This window comes from Empidonax traillii, unplaced genomic scaffold, assembly GCF_003031625.1.
Source record: "Empidonax traillii isolate 1590-97213 ecotype Southwest subspecies unplaced genomic scaffold, ASM303162v1 scaffold247:size2371522, whole genome shotgun sequence".
NCBI lineage: Eukaryota > Metazoa > Chordata > Aves > Passeriformes > Tyrannidae > Empidonax > Empidonax traillii.
In genome coordinates this window covers 2,213,984-2,231,406 of record NW_020955440.1, presented here as the reverse complement: position 1 = coordinate 2,231,406, position 17,423 = coordinate 2,213,984, and the positions used below count along the sequence as shown (strand labels likewise).

General features: G+C 36.2%; 1 protein-coding gene across 4 annotated transcripts in view; it reads left to right on the top strand.

Moving 5' to 3' along the window:
* The window catches only part of NAA16 (N(alpha)-acetyltransferase 16, NatA auxiliary subunit), a 69,739-nt gene extending 54,404 nt beyond the window's left edge, over nucleotides 1-15,335 (top strand). For 3 of the 4 annotated variants that reach the window (XM_027888850.1, XM_027888851.1, XM_027888849.1), the window contains 11 exons: nucleotides 3,981-4,053; nucleotides 4,305-4,474; nucleotides 4,839-4,991; nucleotides 6,645-6,773; nucleotides 7,313-7,526; nucleotides 9,282-9,475; nucleotides 10,142-10,250; nucleotides 10,730-10,828; nucleotides 11,426-11,569; nucleotides 13,196-13,293; nucleotides 13,560-15,335. In XM_027888850.1, the coding sequence (XP_027744651.1) occupies nucleotides 3,981-4,053; nucleotides 4,305-4,474; nucleotides 4,839-4,991; nucleotides 6,645-6,773; nucleotides 7,313-7,526; nucleotides 9,282-9,475; nucleotides 10,142-10,250; nucleotides 10,730-10,828; nucleotides 11,426-11,569; nucleotides 13,196-13,293; nucleotides 13,560-13,760 (1,584 nt within the window). In that variant the 3' untranslated portion in view covers nucleotides 13,761-15,335. Of the gene's footprint in view, nucleotides 1-3,980; nucleotides 4,054-4,304; nucleotides 4,475-4,838; nucleotides 4,992-6,644; nucleotides 6,774-7,312; nucleotides 7,527-9,281; nucleotides 9,476-10,141; nucleotides 10,251-10,729; nucleotides 10,829-11,425; nucleotides 11,570-13,195; nucleotides 13,294-13,559 lie in introns of those variants that run through there. The other variant, XR_003571757.1, reaches the window with a different exon arrangement.
* The last annotated feature ends 2,088 nt before the right edge of the window (nucleotides 15,336-17,423 follow it).

Below are 17,423 nucleotides of genomic sequence, written 5' to 3'. Positions count from 1 at the left end.
CCAGTCGTTTCACTGAAGAAGGAAATACAGTATTAGTGTTTGGAAGGTTGTCATTTAAACAGAAGTCTACTATAAAATATTTTGCCCAACTGATGCAATAGTATGATATAGAATCAGTGTAGTAATTTAGCTTCCATAAAAGAACCAGAGAATATAAACCTTTTATTTGAAAAATTTGCATCCCTGCTTTGTGCTAGTGGGCTATTTATTTTCCATTATGTATTTCACCTCACCTTTGTTATGTATGTTTCTTAAAAACCTTTGTGTTGCTTTTCTCCCTACTTTTATTCCTTTGTCATTTAATTCAACTTACTCCTTCATGGAGTATAGCAAAAAAAAAAATTCAGTTAAGGTTCAGGCTATAGCCCTGACATTCCATTTTGGAGCCCTATATTATGATTCTTATCTCTAATAGGCCTGGTTTTTTCTGTCTAAAGAAAAATTTCTGTGGCAGGAGTCACTTCATGTATGGCATAGAGTGTAGCACAGATTTCCATTGAATGACTGGCCGATAGGTGCCACTGTGATAGCTACAAGTGGTGAAAAAAGAATCCTAGTCATCAGCCATTTGCCTAGAAAACAATAACTTTGTTAGGTGTTCTATTACAAAGGAGGACACAAAATGTTTCTCAGTATAATCAGATAAATAAAAATTAGTTTTTCACTGAAAAAGGAATTCAGAATTGGTGTTAAGTGAATTGCATTCCTGTTACTTATAGTTTAAAAAGAAATGAAGGTGTGTTTTCATTATATTTATTCCAGTCTTGGTTTGTATTTCTCAAGTACCCATTTAAGTATTTCAAGTATTTTAAAGTATTTAAGTATTTTAAAGTTAATTTACAAAACTGTCCTTTCTGGTGGAAACAAACTGCACAGAAATGGGAAAAAAAGCATTATGACCTCTGTGGAGTCTTTGCTTCAAGTAGTACAAAGTGTGAAAGATGCTTTCTTAAGTTTCAGGATTATTACTCTTGGCAGGAATCTGTACTGATTTGTGAGCATGTGCGGTTTTACTCTTTACATAGGGTATAGGTGGAAAAATGAGCACTTCACTTGTCTGCAAATGGGGAAAGTTAAAGCCCATTTTTCTCTCCTTGGATTCCTGCAGTTTAGCTCATTATTCTTCTGTAATGAAATGAAAGATGTGTAGGTAGTGAACTATGAAAAGGTTGGGATTTGAATTTTGATTATTTAAGAGTCTTCTGAAACTGGTGGCCCCAGTTTTGGAATTGGCTCCAGTCTTGTCATAAGAAACGTGAGATTTGTTCATTACTTCAGTTACGCTTTTGTAATAACTTAAGAAAATAATTTGAACTGTTTTCCTCAAATAATTCTGTTTGAAATCACCTTGTCAGTGTCATGGTATTTCCAGATACCTCAGCCTAATCCTTAGAGATCATGAAGAATGCTGTAGCTTTTAGAAATAATAAAATATTATTGCCTTTGGCAGTGGTGACTTGAGAATCCGGACGTTCGATAGTAGCAAATTCAAAAGACAGATTTTGCTGCTAAATTTGCAGTTAATATGGACACAGAAATTAGGGTTCAGATTTCCAGATACTTAGCTCCCTGAAGCAGCACATGAACCTGGAATTGTTTTCCTAAATTACTAGCAAGAGGCTATAGCATAAGCATAAAAAGGAAGGGAAAAAGACTGAATAATCATGAGAAACAAAGATAGTGTTGTTTTCATCACAGATGTCTGCAATAACCCAACTAACTCATTTGAATTACTTTTTTTAAAGCTGTTGCTTTCACTGAATACTTGTTTCAAAATTTATTGTTCATAGTAACTTTCAGAATGGCAGTTAGAGTGTGTTTTCTTGAACTGTAAAAACCAAAGTCACTGCAGAGTTCTGAATTTGGAAGAACTTGACAAATTCCAAAACAAAATGCAGTTTGGTATTCTCCATCTCCTCAATACTCAGAGTATTTGATTTCGCTGTAACAGTGAATCAACATGTAAGCTGATTGAAGACCCTCGTACTAGGATGCCCCCGGTCTGTCCACTGCCCGTTCCCCCTGATGAGGTAATGAATAATTTGGCCTGGGTACACTGAGGTGGAACAGAGAGGAAATCACTCGTAACCCTGGATACAGCCGCTCACATTCACCCAGAACAGGGACCAGGCACATGTGGCTCAGAAGTGGTGGCGCCGTCGGTTTTGGTGGTAGCGTGGTCTTTGTCCAGTAGTGAAGCCATACTCCTGAGTGTGCAGTAATGGAAACATTTTTATATGGAGTTTGGTGGTGGGGTGTGCTTTTAAAGAAAGGAAGGAGTCTTTCTCCCTTTGCACACAGTTTACTCGCAGTCTAGCAAAGCTAGCTGGTCTCAGAGGAGTTTGAAGTTACTAGCAGCCAGATGAGAATCACTTTGGAGGTACTTGCAAGTTGCAGTGAAAAGCAGCTGTTGCAAATACACACTTTCTACCTGAAGCAGATGCTTCTGCATTTAACCTAATTTTAGAGAAGATGATCTTGAAATACTTTCTGAGGTTATTGACGATTTCTTTCAGCAAACAGGTGTCTGAGGCAGGCCGGAGGACAGCTTAATGGACAAAGGCAAATAAATGCATTTACTTGTGACTTCTTCACGGTCTTTTATCACTTTGTAGTTATTTGAAGTCTTGTAACGTTTTATGCTTTGAGATTTTGCTACCAAAACCCACTTCTGAGATTTGCTCAGAGCTTTCTAGAGTGTGTGCTTATACATTTTATTATACTTTTGAGACACTTATACTGACTGTATGTGACTTGGATACGTTGCCTTCTCTGCTCTCTTTGACACAGTATGTTTGGCATTTCATGCCAATTGTGCTGAATTAGGTAAATAAAGTAGTATCCTTCAAATTGTATACTTCGATCTTCTAGAAAAAGGTTTATTACCTTACCCTTCTGTCCCAAAATGTATCTTGAAGTGGATGCATGCATTGTCAATAGGAACTTTTTTAAAACTTTGCTGTTTCTCCACAATTTTATTTTACTCTTGCAACCAATTTTTTATGTATAGGATTATCTTACTTTTAACCATGCAAGTTGTAGTTTTTTACCATCTAGAGGTTTCACATAATTGGTGAATGTAACCATTATCCTGCAATGCTTACAGTCACATCTAATTTTTTAAGTCCCTTATGTATTTTGAGTATATATACGTAGATCATATTTCTTCCTTTAGTAGTGTTCTTATGAGGCTGGTTGGTTACTTGTGGGATATGGCAGGCATGTTTAGAAGGTAGCTACAAAACAGGTTGAGCATTTCATAAAATGTTTAAAAATACTAGTGGCATTTTGAGCAAAGGACCTGGTATTGGAATAGTTAATTGTCATGAAATACACAGATACTATCACTTGTATTTACTGTAAATGTCAGACTTGTATAGTGCGAGCTAAAAAATAAATGGGTAAATTTTTAGAAACCATATTGTTGGCAAGGTCTGATTTCAGAAAGTATTAGCCTTAAATCAGTCATTATATAGATTTTTATGTCAAAAGATACAGTCCATGTTCTAGGCAACAATACCTTTCAAACAAAACAAAAATCATTAATAGTACACATCAACCTGCCAGAAAACCATAGAAGTCTCTGCTGTATTTTGTTGCTGTGGGAAGTTCATGCAGTCTTTTTCAAATCAACTTTCTTTAACTGACTCAGTTTCAATGCTTCAAAATGAATAGCATAAATTAAGTTGTACTTTGGAATTTTTGTTAAAGAGGTACTAAACAAATGTACTTGGTTATTTTCTGCCATAAACTGCTCAAGATTAACCTATTTTCCTGCCTCATCACCACTAAAAGGAGTGATCAAAGATAGCTTGTGAAAGGTGAAATAAACCAAGGAGAGATGCATCCATTTTTAAATCAAATTAAGTAGCTATTTTTTATGTAGTTTCTCTAATTTGCTCAAATATTCTTTTCAATATGTTAGTTTCTTTTAAAATGATAGTAAAGCATAACTTAAGCACATATTTTTTTATATGTAGGTATCTACAATCCAGGAGCTTGTTACTGGTTATGAAACCTCTTTGAAAACTTGTGACCTTTTTAGTACATGTGGTAAGTTTCTATGTTCTTATATTAATTACCCTGTAATTACTAATACTGTTCATGGGAATTATGAAGAACTCTTCAGGTGCTGATACTTTTTGAAAAAAAAAAAAAAAAAAAAAGTAGTTATAATACATTCTAGTAAATGAACTCATTACAGGAAATATTTGCTGAATTTGCCAAGCTATGTTTTTTGTGTTTGTTTTCAAATGCAGTCTTCAGCCTTACCAGTTATTGTAACCTTTTCGGTTTTGTTGCAGAAAATGGAGAGAAAGAGCCCCCAACAACACTGCTTTGGGTTCGGTATTTCCTGGCACAGCACTTTGACAAACTTGGCCAGTGTTCTTTGGCCTTGGATTACATCAATGCTGCAATTGCAAGCACTCCAACATTAATAGAACTATTCTATTTAAAAGCAAAAATTTACAAGGTAAAAAGTGAATGTGGACATGTGGAGTACTTGGTTTATAAAAAAAAAATCAACCCATCAAACTGGTGTGAATGTGTGGATTGTGTTTCAGTTAGCAGTGGTTTGGGGCATCAGTTTTCATGTGGGCTTGTTTTTCAGCACTGTTCTGTCAGGAAGAGAATGAAAACCCTTTTGTTTGGGCTTTGTGAAGCCAGTCACAACTTATAGCAAATTGTCAATCTGAAAAAATTCTAGGAGTGGGGGGAGTGAACAATAATACTGGCTTTTTGCTACTTCTGACAGAAATACCAGTAACTAGAGATTTTGGGAGTTGGTCAAGAGTAGATTAATACTGAAAGTTAACTATTTAATTTCTCCCTAACAGCATGTAGGTAACATAAAAGAAGCTGCCAAATGGATGGATGAAGCACAGTCTTTGGATACTGCAGACAGATTTATCAATTCTAAATGTGCTAAATACATGCTGCGAGCAAATATGGTGAAGGATGCAGAAGAGATGTGCTCTAAATTCACAAGGGCAAGTATATTGCTTTAATTAAGAGAGGTTTTTCTTGCCTCTGCTGGTTTATTTTTTACTTCTTGACCCAGATAAATTATTTTATTGATGTCCATTTTTAATATAACGTTCTTACACTTAGTGGTGAAGAACTATATAGTATCATAGAATGGTTTGTATTGGAAAAGGCCTTTTAAAGGTTGAATAGTCCAACTCCTCTGCCATGCGTATGGACATATTTGATTAAATCAGGTTGCTCAAAGCTGCATCCAGCCTAGTCTTGAACACTTCCAGGGACAGGGCATCCACAACTTCCTTTGTCCTGTCTCTACTGACCCTGGTGAAACATCTCTTCCTGTCTGTCTTATGAATCTTCTTTATATATTGACAGACTCCTGTAAAGTCTCCCTGGAGCCTGCTCTTCTCCAGGGTGAACAACCCCAACTCCCTCAGCTTTTTGTCACAGCACAGGTGTTCCAGCCTTCTGATTTTTCATGGCCTTTCTCTGAACCTGCTGTAATACACCTGTGTCCCTCTTGTGCTGCGGGCCCCACAGATGGATGCAGTACTCGAGCTGTATAGACCCAGTAAATACATAAAAAAAGGTTGATCAAAGGTAGTTGTCCAGAAGTACTTTTTATTGCCATACTTCTAAGTACATCTCTGCAAATGCATCTGATGGATACCTTATTTGCAAAACCTACTGTTTCCTGTTAGTAACATTTGATCTGAGCTAACTGCACAGGATGATTTAGCATTAATGTAAATGAATTTAGACTTGAACATTTAATTCATTTAAGCTAGTATTACCAACAAAAACTTTGTTAAAACAAGGTCTGTCCTTAAAAGATGGGATAACTATTTTTGACACTGAACAAAATTTGGATTCCCAAAGGCCAGATCTCCATATCACTTTTGTAACTAAATATGAAGACAACTCATCATGTATGCTTGTCAGAAGTGTTAGAAACACTGAACTTTACCATAGGTATCTGGAAAGATAGGATAAATTTCATCCTAAGTAATTAAATGTTGTGAGTTTGACTTGGTCTTCTTTCTGCTATAAAGACTGTTCTGGAAACTTGGTGGGTAGTGTTCATGATATGTGGAATGTTTTTCCAGTTTACTTATTCTCATCTAGAGCATTGAAACTAGGTCTCAATCCTAGGATTTTTTTCTTGTCAAAATATCAAGTATAAATCTAATTTCATTTATTTAGACTAACAAGTTCTAAGAAACTTACTATTACTCATACTGCACAATAGAGCAGTAAATATATTGGTGGGTTTTTAGACTGGTGGATACCACTTGCCTGACAGGAAGAAACAGCTAAAATTGTTGCTCAACTTTAGGAATTTTTTTAAATAGTGTTGTTTCTGCCCTCAATGTGTGAAAGTAAGACTGTGTATACAAACATGAGGTAATCTTATAAATCTGTTGAGACATTACTCTTCAGATAATTGTTTTTTTTTAATAATTTCAATCTATTCCTTTCTATCTTGGGGAGCATAGAATTATCACAAGTATTAGGCACGGAGCATTTTTCTGTTTTCTGTTGTATTCCAAGCAGTTGAAGGATTGATTGATTGCTACTCATGGCCTGAAACTAGCCATAGTAGAAAGAAGCAACTGGTAAACTATAGGAGCAAAAAGTGATAATGACACTTCTTTCAGGAAGGAACTTCTGCTATGGAAAACCTTAATGAGATGCAGTGTATGTGGTTCCAGACTGAATGTGCTGCAGCTTATCAAAGGCTAGGGAAGTATGGTGATGCCTTGAAAAAATGTCATGAAGTAGAAAGGGTAAGTGGGTGCAAACACCATCAATTGCTTCCTCAGTATTTCTTATAAACTAATGAAGATATTTGTTGATGTAATCCGCATGATTTTATATGCTATAGAAGCATGTAAATCTTCTAATATATTGACTTCTAAAAACAAGTTTAGTACTTGATGATTTATTGTAACAGATGTCATCTCTAGCCATTACATGAAAGGCTATTATTTGAAGTGAAACAGTTTCAATATAAATACCATGTCTCCAAACTATACGACTATTCATATATTAACTTTATGCTGTCTCCTGACAATTGTATTTTCAATCAGAACAATCATATTTCACTTGGCTCTTAGAGTACATAAGTCTGAGCAATCACATTATAGTTGTTGTTAACAGAGATTTCCCCTCCCGATAGGCTCTTTTGGACAGACATTTCTATGTCTGTTAAATATTGCCTGTAAATAATAAGAGTTGTAACTTTATACACCTCTATCTAATAAAAAAAGTATATTAAGCAAGGGATGAGTATATGAGTGTCTTCTTTTTTTTTTTTTCCTTGAAGCATTTTTTTGAGATAACAGATGATCAATTTGACTTTCACACATACTGCATGAGAAAGATGACTCTTCGTGCCTATGTAGACCTCTTGAGATTAGAAGATGTGCTCAGGAAACATGCCTTCTACTTCAAAGCTGCTCGATCAGCGATTGAAATCTACTTGAAGCTCCATGATAATCCTCTTACCAATGAAAGCAAAGAACAGGAAGTGAATTCAGGTATCTAAATTGTAATGGAGGCTCACATGTGTATTGCAAGTGAAAGCTTATTAAGCTAAGTAATTTATGTGTTATAGAGTAAATAGAATGCAAGATTTTCCTCTTTTCTGTCACAATAACTGAAAAGAGATCGTAGATAACATGCTGCAGCTTTCTTCTCTCTGTTCTCCCCTCTTCACTTTGTAAAACTAGTACATGAATTAACTTAGCTGTAGTTGGAATACTTGGGGAGGACTGGCATGTTAAGAGGAAAAATCAGATTCAGTTCAGCCATTAGATAAATGTTATAAACCAATGAATTATGAAACAATGAATAGATTTTGTGGGAAAGAAATCTAAACTGTAAGAATTTAATTCTGATTAAATGTTTTTAATTTATTACATGATAATACTAGTTAACACTGCATTAACTTTTATAATTTTTCACATAACTTCAGGGCCAAAGAATACATGGATAAGTGTATTAGCAATATTAGTGCATTTAAGAAATTATTTAAAACTAGCATTAAATGGAAAGCAGACTTTTTTAGGAAGCCAGTAGGGTTGGTTTGGAAATGTAAGGATTCGATGACAAATTACTTGGATGTTTTTTTTACTTGGAAGATAAATATTGCTTCTCCTTTAGTGGAATTGCATCTATTGTCAGTACTGCAGTGGCTGTTGACTAAAATAGTGAAATGAATGTTTAGCTTCCCTTTGCAAAGGGAAGAATATTTGACACAGGAAAAAATGAAGCTAAACCAAAAATTCAACTTGATACTGCAAATACAATCTTACCTTTAATTCAGAGGTGAATAGCAAGTTTTTCCATGCCTGATTATGTATAATGAAGTAAATATAAGAAGCACCTTTGAAAAGTTGGACTTGTGACTTTTTTTCTCTCCAACTTTGTTTCTGTATATAATGTAAGATTAGTGTGTGACAGAGGATCTTCACAGCAATATATCATAGAAAGAAATGTGGGTAGTGTCTAAGAAGTCACATTAGTTCATTTGCCTGCTGTGCATTGGGATTGAGCAGGCTTGTCTGTGGGGTAAAAAGAACACTTGCTTCCCTGTCTCCAGTTGGTGGCTGACCCCAGCAGGGAGGTCAGGGTGCTATAGCCATGAAAACAATTTCCCTCAGGAGCTGATTTTTCTGTGCCTTCCTACATTCTTAGCACAAATCCTATTCTTGGTAAAACACCACAGTAAAAAGAGTGGAAACCACAGTATTATTCTGGCTAAATGATCACTTCCATTTAGCTATCTCATGGCATTTGCAGAAAATAAATGCAATTATCATGGCTGTATGTTGTCCAGACACTTAAATGAAAAATAACAAGCATGTTTTAAGAGGAAATGTAACTCTGTCTGGATGTTTCTAGATGGCACTGGAAGTAAGATGAGTTAGTCAATATTGGAGCTTAGTGCTAGCCTTGAAAACCATTACCAATGTCTTATGTTAAAACTTGACACAGATGTAACAGCTTTACGTAGCTGACTTTTCAAATCGTTGAGGCTTTTGTAATAGCTCTGTAACAGAAAATATTCAAGATCGAGTGGTTGGTGTGTTGGGCTGCAAATAGTCATCCAACAGTAACATTGGTCTAATGTGGTGGTGATACTCTGGGAAATGCTGGTATTTGTGGAAATGACTGTGAAAGTTTGCAATTTTGAGATGGGGAGGAGCATAATGATACGTCTGAGTTGTTCGAGGGAAACAAGATTTTTAATTAAATACTGTTAACATAAATTACGTTACCTTAATTTGTAGAAAATCTCTCAGCCAAAGAATTGAAGAAAATGCTTAGTAAGCAAAGAAGAGCACAGAAGAAAGCAAAACTTGAAGAAGAAAGAAAGCATGCAGAAAGAGAACGACAGCAAAAAAATCAAAAGAAAAAACGAGATGAAGAGGAGGAGGAAACTAGTGGACCCAGGGAAGAGCTAGTTCCTGAAAAACTGGAAAGGGTTAGCATGGTCTTTCATGTTAAACTCACGCGATTATCATAAAAAAGCCTATGATAGGGTTTACTGTCAGGTTCTCCTAAAAGAATCTAGGTGTTTTCATAAAATCATTTTTGCATGCAAAAAAACTTTTTTTGTAGTCTACCTCTATTTACACTAAAGAAGAGTAGTTTTTTTCCTCAAAAAATCCAAGTTCTATGTTAATAATATTGTTAATTTCCTTAAAATAGATACTGACAAAAAGATGTTTTTTGCCTGAAGAAATCTGGTTTTCATACAGTGAATAAAGTAGCAAATTATTGCAGTTTACAAAATTTGGAGACACAAGCTAATGTTTCTTTAAACACAAAAGTATCTTCTTTATAACTTCAAGCTTGTTGTCTAAGGTGGTTGTATTTAATTTTCCTAAAATGTAAATTACTCATTAAATGACACAAGCAGTGCCAGAGTTATCAATGATGCTGTCCTTGTTAACATGAAATCACGAGTAAACACTTTTAAATCTTGCTGTTTAAATAAAAATTTTGTGGTTCAGTTTAATTCAGAAAGCTAGCTTTGGTTCACCTTTAGCCTGTAATTATTTAAATGGTCTGAATAACAGAAACTATCAATAGTGGGGTTTGACATTTATTTTAAGCTTTAAATTTCACTGTGTTTCTATTAAAACAGGTAGAAAATCCATTAGAAGAAGCCATTAAGTTCCTTATACCACTTAAGAATCTTATTGGAGATGAAATAGAAACACATTTATTAGCATTTGAAATATACTTTAGAAAAGGTAAAGTACTGCCTACTTTTATTTTTGCTCTACAACATTTTAATCCTTCAGTGCAGCCAGAGTGTAGCTTAAAATGATCTGGAATAAATACTTAACTGACTAAAGCTGAGGTTTGCATCATATCCAGTAATAATAGGGGAAATGGGATTTTTATTTAGCTACCCTTGAGCAACATAAGTTGTAGTACATAGTAATAAATACTGTAGAAAGATATTTGCAGTGTGATGTTTAATTATCTAGAGGAAAACAAAGCACAGTGGATAGTGACAGTGTTGCCGGAGTTCAAGCAGCAGGCACTTCTGTCCTATTAAGCCATTTGAATGGGAAAAATAACTTTCCTTTCTAATTCTGCTCAGACATTAATGTTTCTAATATCTGTACTAGATTTACTGAAGAAAACAGTAGTTGATATAAAGAAAAAAAGTTCTGTATTCTTAATCTTGGTTTCTTAGTGTTTTGGTTTTTTCTCCTTCCCACAGGAAAGTTTCTGTTAATGTTACAGTCTGTCAAAAGAGCTTTTGCTATCAACAGTAATAACCCATGGCTACATGAGTGCTTGATTAAATTCTCTAAAGCTGGTATGTATGTAGGAAGTATGTATGTAATTATAAAGATATAGGAAGTTACATTCTAAAAGGACATAATTACATATTGTTTGTAATGTATACTCTTGAAACACAAACTATGAAGAAAAATAAAAATAAACTGGTTTTTTCCCATGGTAATACCAAAGATAACACAGGTTGTACTACCCAGGGTACTGTGTATGTATTGTATTATACTCCTTCCTCCCTTAATCCACCAGGTGGACCCAGCAACTCATTTTGGCTAGATTTCACGGAGGAGTAAGTGTTCCAAAGATCCTGGAAGGTCTTTAAATTTAAAAAAAAAAAAAATAAGTGGCAGATAACAGGAAAGAGATTTTGACCAAAACAAAGTGTGTTACAAACTTGTAAGAGAAAGCTTACATGACAGAGCACCCTTTATGAATATTTTGTCTATAAATGTATCAGCAATGCTCATGTTGACATATTTTGATCTGAGATCTCTGTTTCTGTGCACAGATCTTAAAACTAGAGATTTTCAGCAGTGATGTCTGTGGTTTCACACTTTTCTACAGTTGTTTAAATGACTTTTTTTTTTTATTTATTTCCCTCTTACCTTGTGCCTTCTAGTATCTGACCAGAGTAACCTCCCAGAAATTGTGAGCAAGGTCCTAACTCAAGAAATGCAGAAAATCTTTGTTAATAAAAACTTGGAGAGTTTTAATGAAGAATTTCTCAAACACAATGCTACCTCCATTCAGCACCAGCTGTCAGGTTTGTTTAACTTTTTCATGGTCTTGAAAAGGAGATGATTTAAGTGATACAAATCCAGAATCTTTATCTGCAGCCCCTTAAGGCCACATTATTTACAAAACAATTTCCAGCAGTTAAGAAAAACTGTAAGTATAGTTTTATCAGGTGCCTCAAGTAGTGCTAAGCTCACCTGGTTTTTAAAAGTTAGCCAAGGTCTGTTCAGAATCACTGGAAAGACATAGCTTGAGAGGGTTGCTCATCTCTCCTGGAGGAAGGTTAGGTAACTTACCACAGACTTCCAAGGTCCACGTTTCAGGACAGCATTTTGAGAGAAATACTTGCACCGCTTTCCTGCAAGCAGGCTCCAGATTTGGGAAGCCAAGTACAGATACCTGAGCAGTCAATTTGTCCTGATTCTTACAGATGTATTCTTCCACTCTAGTCATTGTTGAGCCTCATCTAACAGGTTGCTTTCCAGGTCCTATTTTCTGGTCGTCCATTATTATAGAAAACAGTATAGTCACTAGATAGGTCCTTGGTAGCTCTAGGTCTTCACCTGTGTCAGTGAAGGACCCGGCACTTGGCCTTGTTGAACTTCATCCCATTGGAATCAACCTAATTCTCCAGTCTATCCAGGTCCCTCTGCAGAGCCCTCCTGCCTTCCGGCAGGTTGACACTCCCTCCCAACTTGGTGTCATCTGCAAATTTGCTGATGATGGACTCAATCCCCTCATCTAAATCATCGATAAAGATGTTGAACAGGACTGGTCCCAACACTGATCCCTGGGGGACACCACTGGTGACTGACTGCCAGCTGGATGCAGCCCCGTTCACCAGCACTCTCTGGGCCCGGCCCTCCAGCCAGTTCCTGACCCAGCACAGAGTGCCCCTGTCCAAGCCATGGGCTGCCAGCTTTTCCAGTAGTATATTATGGGAGACAGTGTCAAAGGCTTTGCTGAAGTCCAGATAGACCCATCCACAGCCTTCCTCTCATCCACTAGGTGGGTCACCTGGTCATAAAAGGAGATCAGGTTGGTCAGACAGGACCTGCCCCTCCTAATTAGATCCTTGCTGGCTGTCTCTGATCCCTTGTCCATCCTGCAGGTACTGTGTGATTGCACTCAGGATGATCTGCTCTATAGTAGCCTCCCTTGGCCTTGCTTTCTGCCATATGGACATATACTGGTCTGAATTTTTTCTGGACCATGTTCCACAATTGTTTACTAACTGTGTTGTTCACTTACCTTGAGTACTTTTGAAAAGAATTCAGAGTGTCTCTGAGGAAACATCTTTTACTTCCTTCTACATTTGTGGGATGAATTTCATTTAGCCTGCTTGATTTAAAGGGTTTCATTGTCAGTGTACTCTGTGATACATTTCTTTACCGAAGACCTGTCAGTCAAGTAAGGCATTTCACTTTTGCAGGAGCAGATCTCCTGTGTTACTCAATCCTTACATTTCTAATAAATTTCAGAATGACTTTAGGTTTATTAGTTTTCAGTTACAAATAAGGGAGGAAGATATGGTTTATTAAAGCTTTTAAGAAGTGTAATTCACATTTATTTACAAGTTTTCAGGTTCTTTGTGTCTGTATATGCAGTATGGCATTTGGGAAAGCTAAACATTATGTTTTTTTCTTGTGATAAGGTGCAAAGATGATGTATTTCCTGGACAAATCAAGGCAAGAAAAAGCAATTGCTGTTGCTACCAGATTGGATAAAAACATGAGAGACAAAAATGTGAAGGTAAAAAATAGAGTATATAAAGCCCCTCAAAGTTGGGATCTTAAGTAGTGTTTGCTTTAATACAGGATAAGGAACATGCTTCAAATGTCATGATAAATACAAATATCTGAAAGAGCAAGGTTTCAGATTTTTCTTCTAACTATAAGATATGTGAATATTAACAGAGAAAACAATTTGCTCAAATTAGTATTGTTTAACAGTATATGCTTTTAGGAATAGAAAAACTGTAAATCACATTTATTAACTGTTAACTTTTGTTTCTTTAGACATTAACAAAGGTTTTTGAGGCACTGCTTGATGGCAGTTTTGGAAGCTGCCATGCTCAATGTGAAGAATATCAAGCAGCATGTCATAAACTGTTTCCTTTTACATCTGTCTTCATGCCTGCCACAAATGAGGACAACAGCAGCATTGCATCTGTGAATCATACGGCCATTAACCATGATTTGCTGTCTAATGAAATTTGAAGTAGTGTGTGCAAGCCCGTGTGTGTGTATACCTACATGCACACATGTATACGAAACTCTGACTCTCATTACATGCTGGCTGGATACAGATCAGGGTTACTTTTCCAGGTTGTATTTTAATATCTTTAACAGGTATAAAACAAAATATTTGGATAGTTTAATGGAGTATGCTATTAGGGTTTTTTCCTCCCAATGAAAACTGCCAATATTTATGTAAACATTATCTTTAATCAGCATTTTTCATGTTTATACTTGTACAGGTTTAAGTATTTTAATAATTCATCAGCCCTCCCTCACAAAAAATATGGATGTTGAAGAATGCTTTCACTTAAGTGTTGTTACATATACAGATAAATGTGATCATATCTTGTTAATAAATTATCATTTGAGCGTTTTTAGCAGATTAAGACTGAAGTGCTGCTTGAATTGCCCTCTTTGTCTTTACTGTTCTTTAGGGGTTTTTTTTCTGGGTTGTTTTGATTGGGTTTCTTTTTAATCTTTGGTCAGTTTGGTTTCTTTTGAAGCACAGCAACAATGAAAGCATTGGGGGGTTGCATGTTTTTGTCAGGTGTGTGTCTTATATGGAACCAGTGTTGACAGATGTGAAGATTAAGTTTGTGTAAAAAACAAAACAGCTAATAACTAAGGTTTTTTTAAAACTATTCCATCTACCTTGTGTTCCTTAGCTCTTGTTTCCTTAAGTTTATGGTCATTTAACATCTTAAAGTTTTAATATCCTGAAGCAATTCCCTGAGAAAACGTAATGAATTTGATACTGTCGTTTGTCCTTTGTTCCATTTCCCTCTTCCTCCTGTTCCTTCTGGTTTCTCCCCATCTGTTGACACTTAGGTTGAAAAAGCTGCTCCAGTTATGGGCAAATGCAGAAGGTACAGTATGGGGAATATGGTTCTTTTCTACATCATAAAAACTCACTGGTAGTTGTGCTGTATTACCTCCATTAAAAGTCTTAGTTGTCTACTCACGGCCAATACTCCAGTACTTCTCATGCCTAAATACTATTGCTGTAGGTGCTGCAAGGCAAAATAGCATCTGAGAAGTATGTTTTACATTTTAAAACTGCTTAAGGGAGCACAAAGAGGCTGACTACAAACCATAATGAACTTTTTTCTTACTTTATATTTTGGTGCATTAACTATTAATTATACAACACATCAAAATGGAAGTTTAAATCTAATATGCCTATTTAAAACATAGCATTGCTAGACGAAACGGCTACATATCACATGACAGCTTTACATTCTGTAAGAACTGCTATCAAAACATAACTATACTGTGGCTTGTACAGAAAATCTGTTTTCTGGAAACTATAATGGAATCATTCAATCTCGGTTTGTTTTTATTTCACTGCAGTGTAAATAATTTCAGTAATATTAACTAGCCCCTCAAAGGCAAATACCAATTCATGAAGAGGGGATTTTATTAAGACAAATAAACTGTTCTAATTAAAATTCTCCTTTGTGTGTCATCTGTTTAGATTAAAAAATTGTTGAATGGAAAATTCACTGTAAAATATTGCCAACATATGTTATGCTGTAATAAATTATTTTGTACACACTTGCCTTTGGTCTGGAATTTTTGCATATTTATGGACACCAAACTTTGTCCCATCACAGGCATTAGGGTTTTTTTTCTATTGAGTTGCAGCATTGACTGGTTTAATGTTAACCCTCTAAGTCGTTAAGAAAAAAAAAAAAAACGTGTAGAGGTACCTAGAGCACCTCTATGCCTCAGCATTTCAGTCAGGGTCCTCTGGCTGTGCTCTTCCTCGAGGTCTGTGAAACATGTTAGAAGGAGCTGAAAAAGACAGTAGCAGTGCTTCCTAAGTAACTAACGCCACTGGGACGTGTAAAGAACAACAGGGCAGGGGCACAATTTTGACTTAATCTTGGGTTTGCTGACATCCCCAGTCTGCAGCCTTTGTGCTCATATAGCACCTCTATGATTGTGTTAGGTGTTCTGCTATGGTCTCCCTCTGTATAGGTTAATTAAGCTACATTTGCTCCTTGTCAGCCTTCAAAATACCTTACGTGGTCTGGATGTGAAACTATAGATGCATTAATTTCGATTGCTATTAATTACAGTAGATTTATTTACTTACCTGACTTGTTTTGTGGATATTTGAAAACCAGTTGTTTTGTGCGGGGTTTTTATGGATTTTATAAAATCCCTATTGCTGATCCCTACATAAACCAAATAATTGTGTTAACAGCATAAACTTCAAGGGAACTCATTGACCCAGCATAAGGTCATGCATTGCTACTGCCATCTCACACCAATCTACCATCTCTTTCTTCTCAGGGCTGACAAACTTGTTATCGTAGGGAATAAGCTTGCTCCGAAACCCAGGCCCTAATGGAAAAGCCTGACCTGATACAAGTATGAATAACAAAAGTTTAGTCCAGAATTAGCAATTAAGGCGAAAGGGGCAGTTTCTCTCATCTCTTCAGCTCTAGAATCTAGAGAGAGGCCGAGTGTTAAGTGTGACTCAAAAGATTCAAGCATAATTGTGCTGTCATGGGTGAATGCGCTTGCCACTTACTGTTTCAACAGCAACATTGTACGTGCTTTTGGCATGTGGTTTTCCACAGCTGTTAAAGAAAAGTTCATGGATTTTCCACTAGAGGGAAGCCTTGGATCCGGAATATTTTCATAGTAATAGAAGGCTGAAGGCTTGCATGTTTTCAGGTGTTTTCTCGTTTTGTAGTAAGAGCATAGGAAAATGCTTATCTTCATTTTTCCTTTTCAGGCAGTGGAGAGAGGTCATTATGGTTCAGTATGAGCTTAAATGTCTGAATTAGACCTGAATTTGTATAACCCAGCTGTCTGTAGGCATTGATGTGGGCATTTGAAGTTGAAAGCACTGTTGGTTGGGCTTATACCATCTGAGAGCAGAGACACTGGGAAAAGATATCAGACTGGCCTTTTGGGAGATCCCATGTCCTGTGCAAAAAGTGTCATTAAACCCAGTTCCTGCCTTCAGGCTGTTGAAGAGAGGCAGAATGTTATCAGTCTTGAAGATTAGCCTTCGCTCCAGTGAATTTATCATGAACTCAATATGTTGTCTGTTCCCCACTTGGACTTTGCTGCTTAAACATATTTCAAGTCTAGACAAAGTATTTGAGAATGTGCCGGCAACACTTAGGAGGAGGTTCAAGTTTTGAGAGGTTCCTAAATGTATTTTAGGTATGAAGTAAAGTGGGAGAAGGAAATACAGGGTTATTTCTAGAACTAATTTAATGTGATAAATGGTCAATTTAAAGCAAAGCAGGGAGTTAGGACCAGAGCAAGAGCTGTCTTCCTGTTCCCCATACAGTGCTTAGCACAGAGTACTCATAGTTTGAGACAAGGGGTCACGCTCAACTCACCATTCCACGAGTTATAAAACTGTCATAAGGCCTCTCTGTAAATGTAAGCAAACTATACATGTTTGAGGCCTGCCTCTGTAAATAGTAGTGCAAAAGATATCCAGGAATCCACAAGGCATCAGGCACCAAAGGAGTCTGTTAACTCTTACTGGAGATGTTTGATCAAGTTTAGCTGATCCATGCATTTGATAGTATTTGAGTTCTGAGAGTTCCTGAAGTTAGAGGAACTTTTATTGCTATTAATAACATGCTCCCTGCACGTCTAAATGTCTGTCCA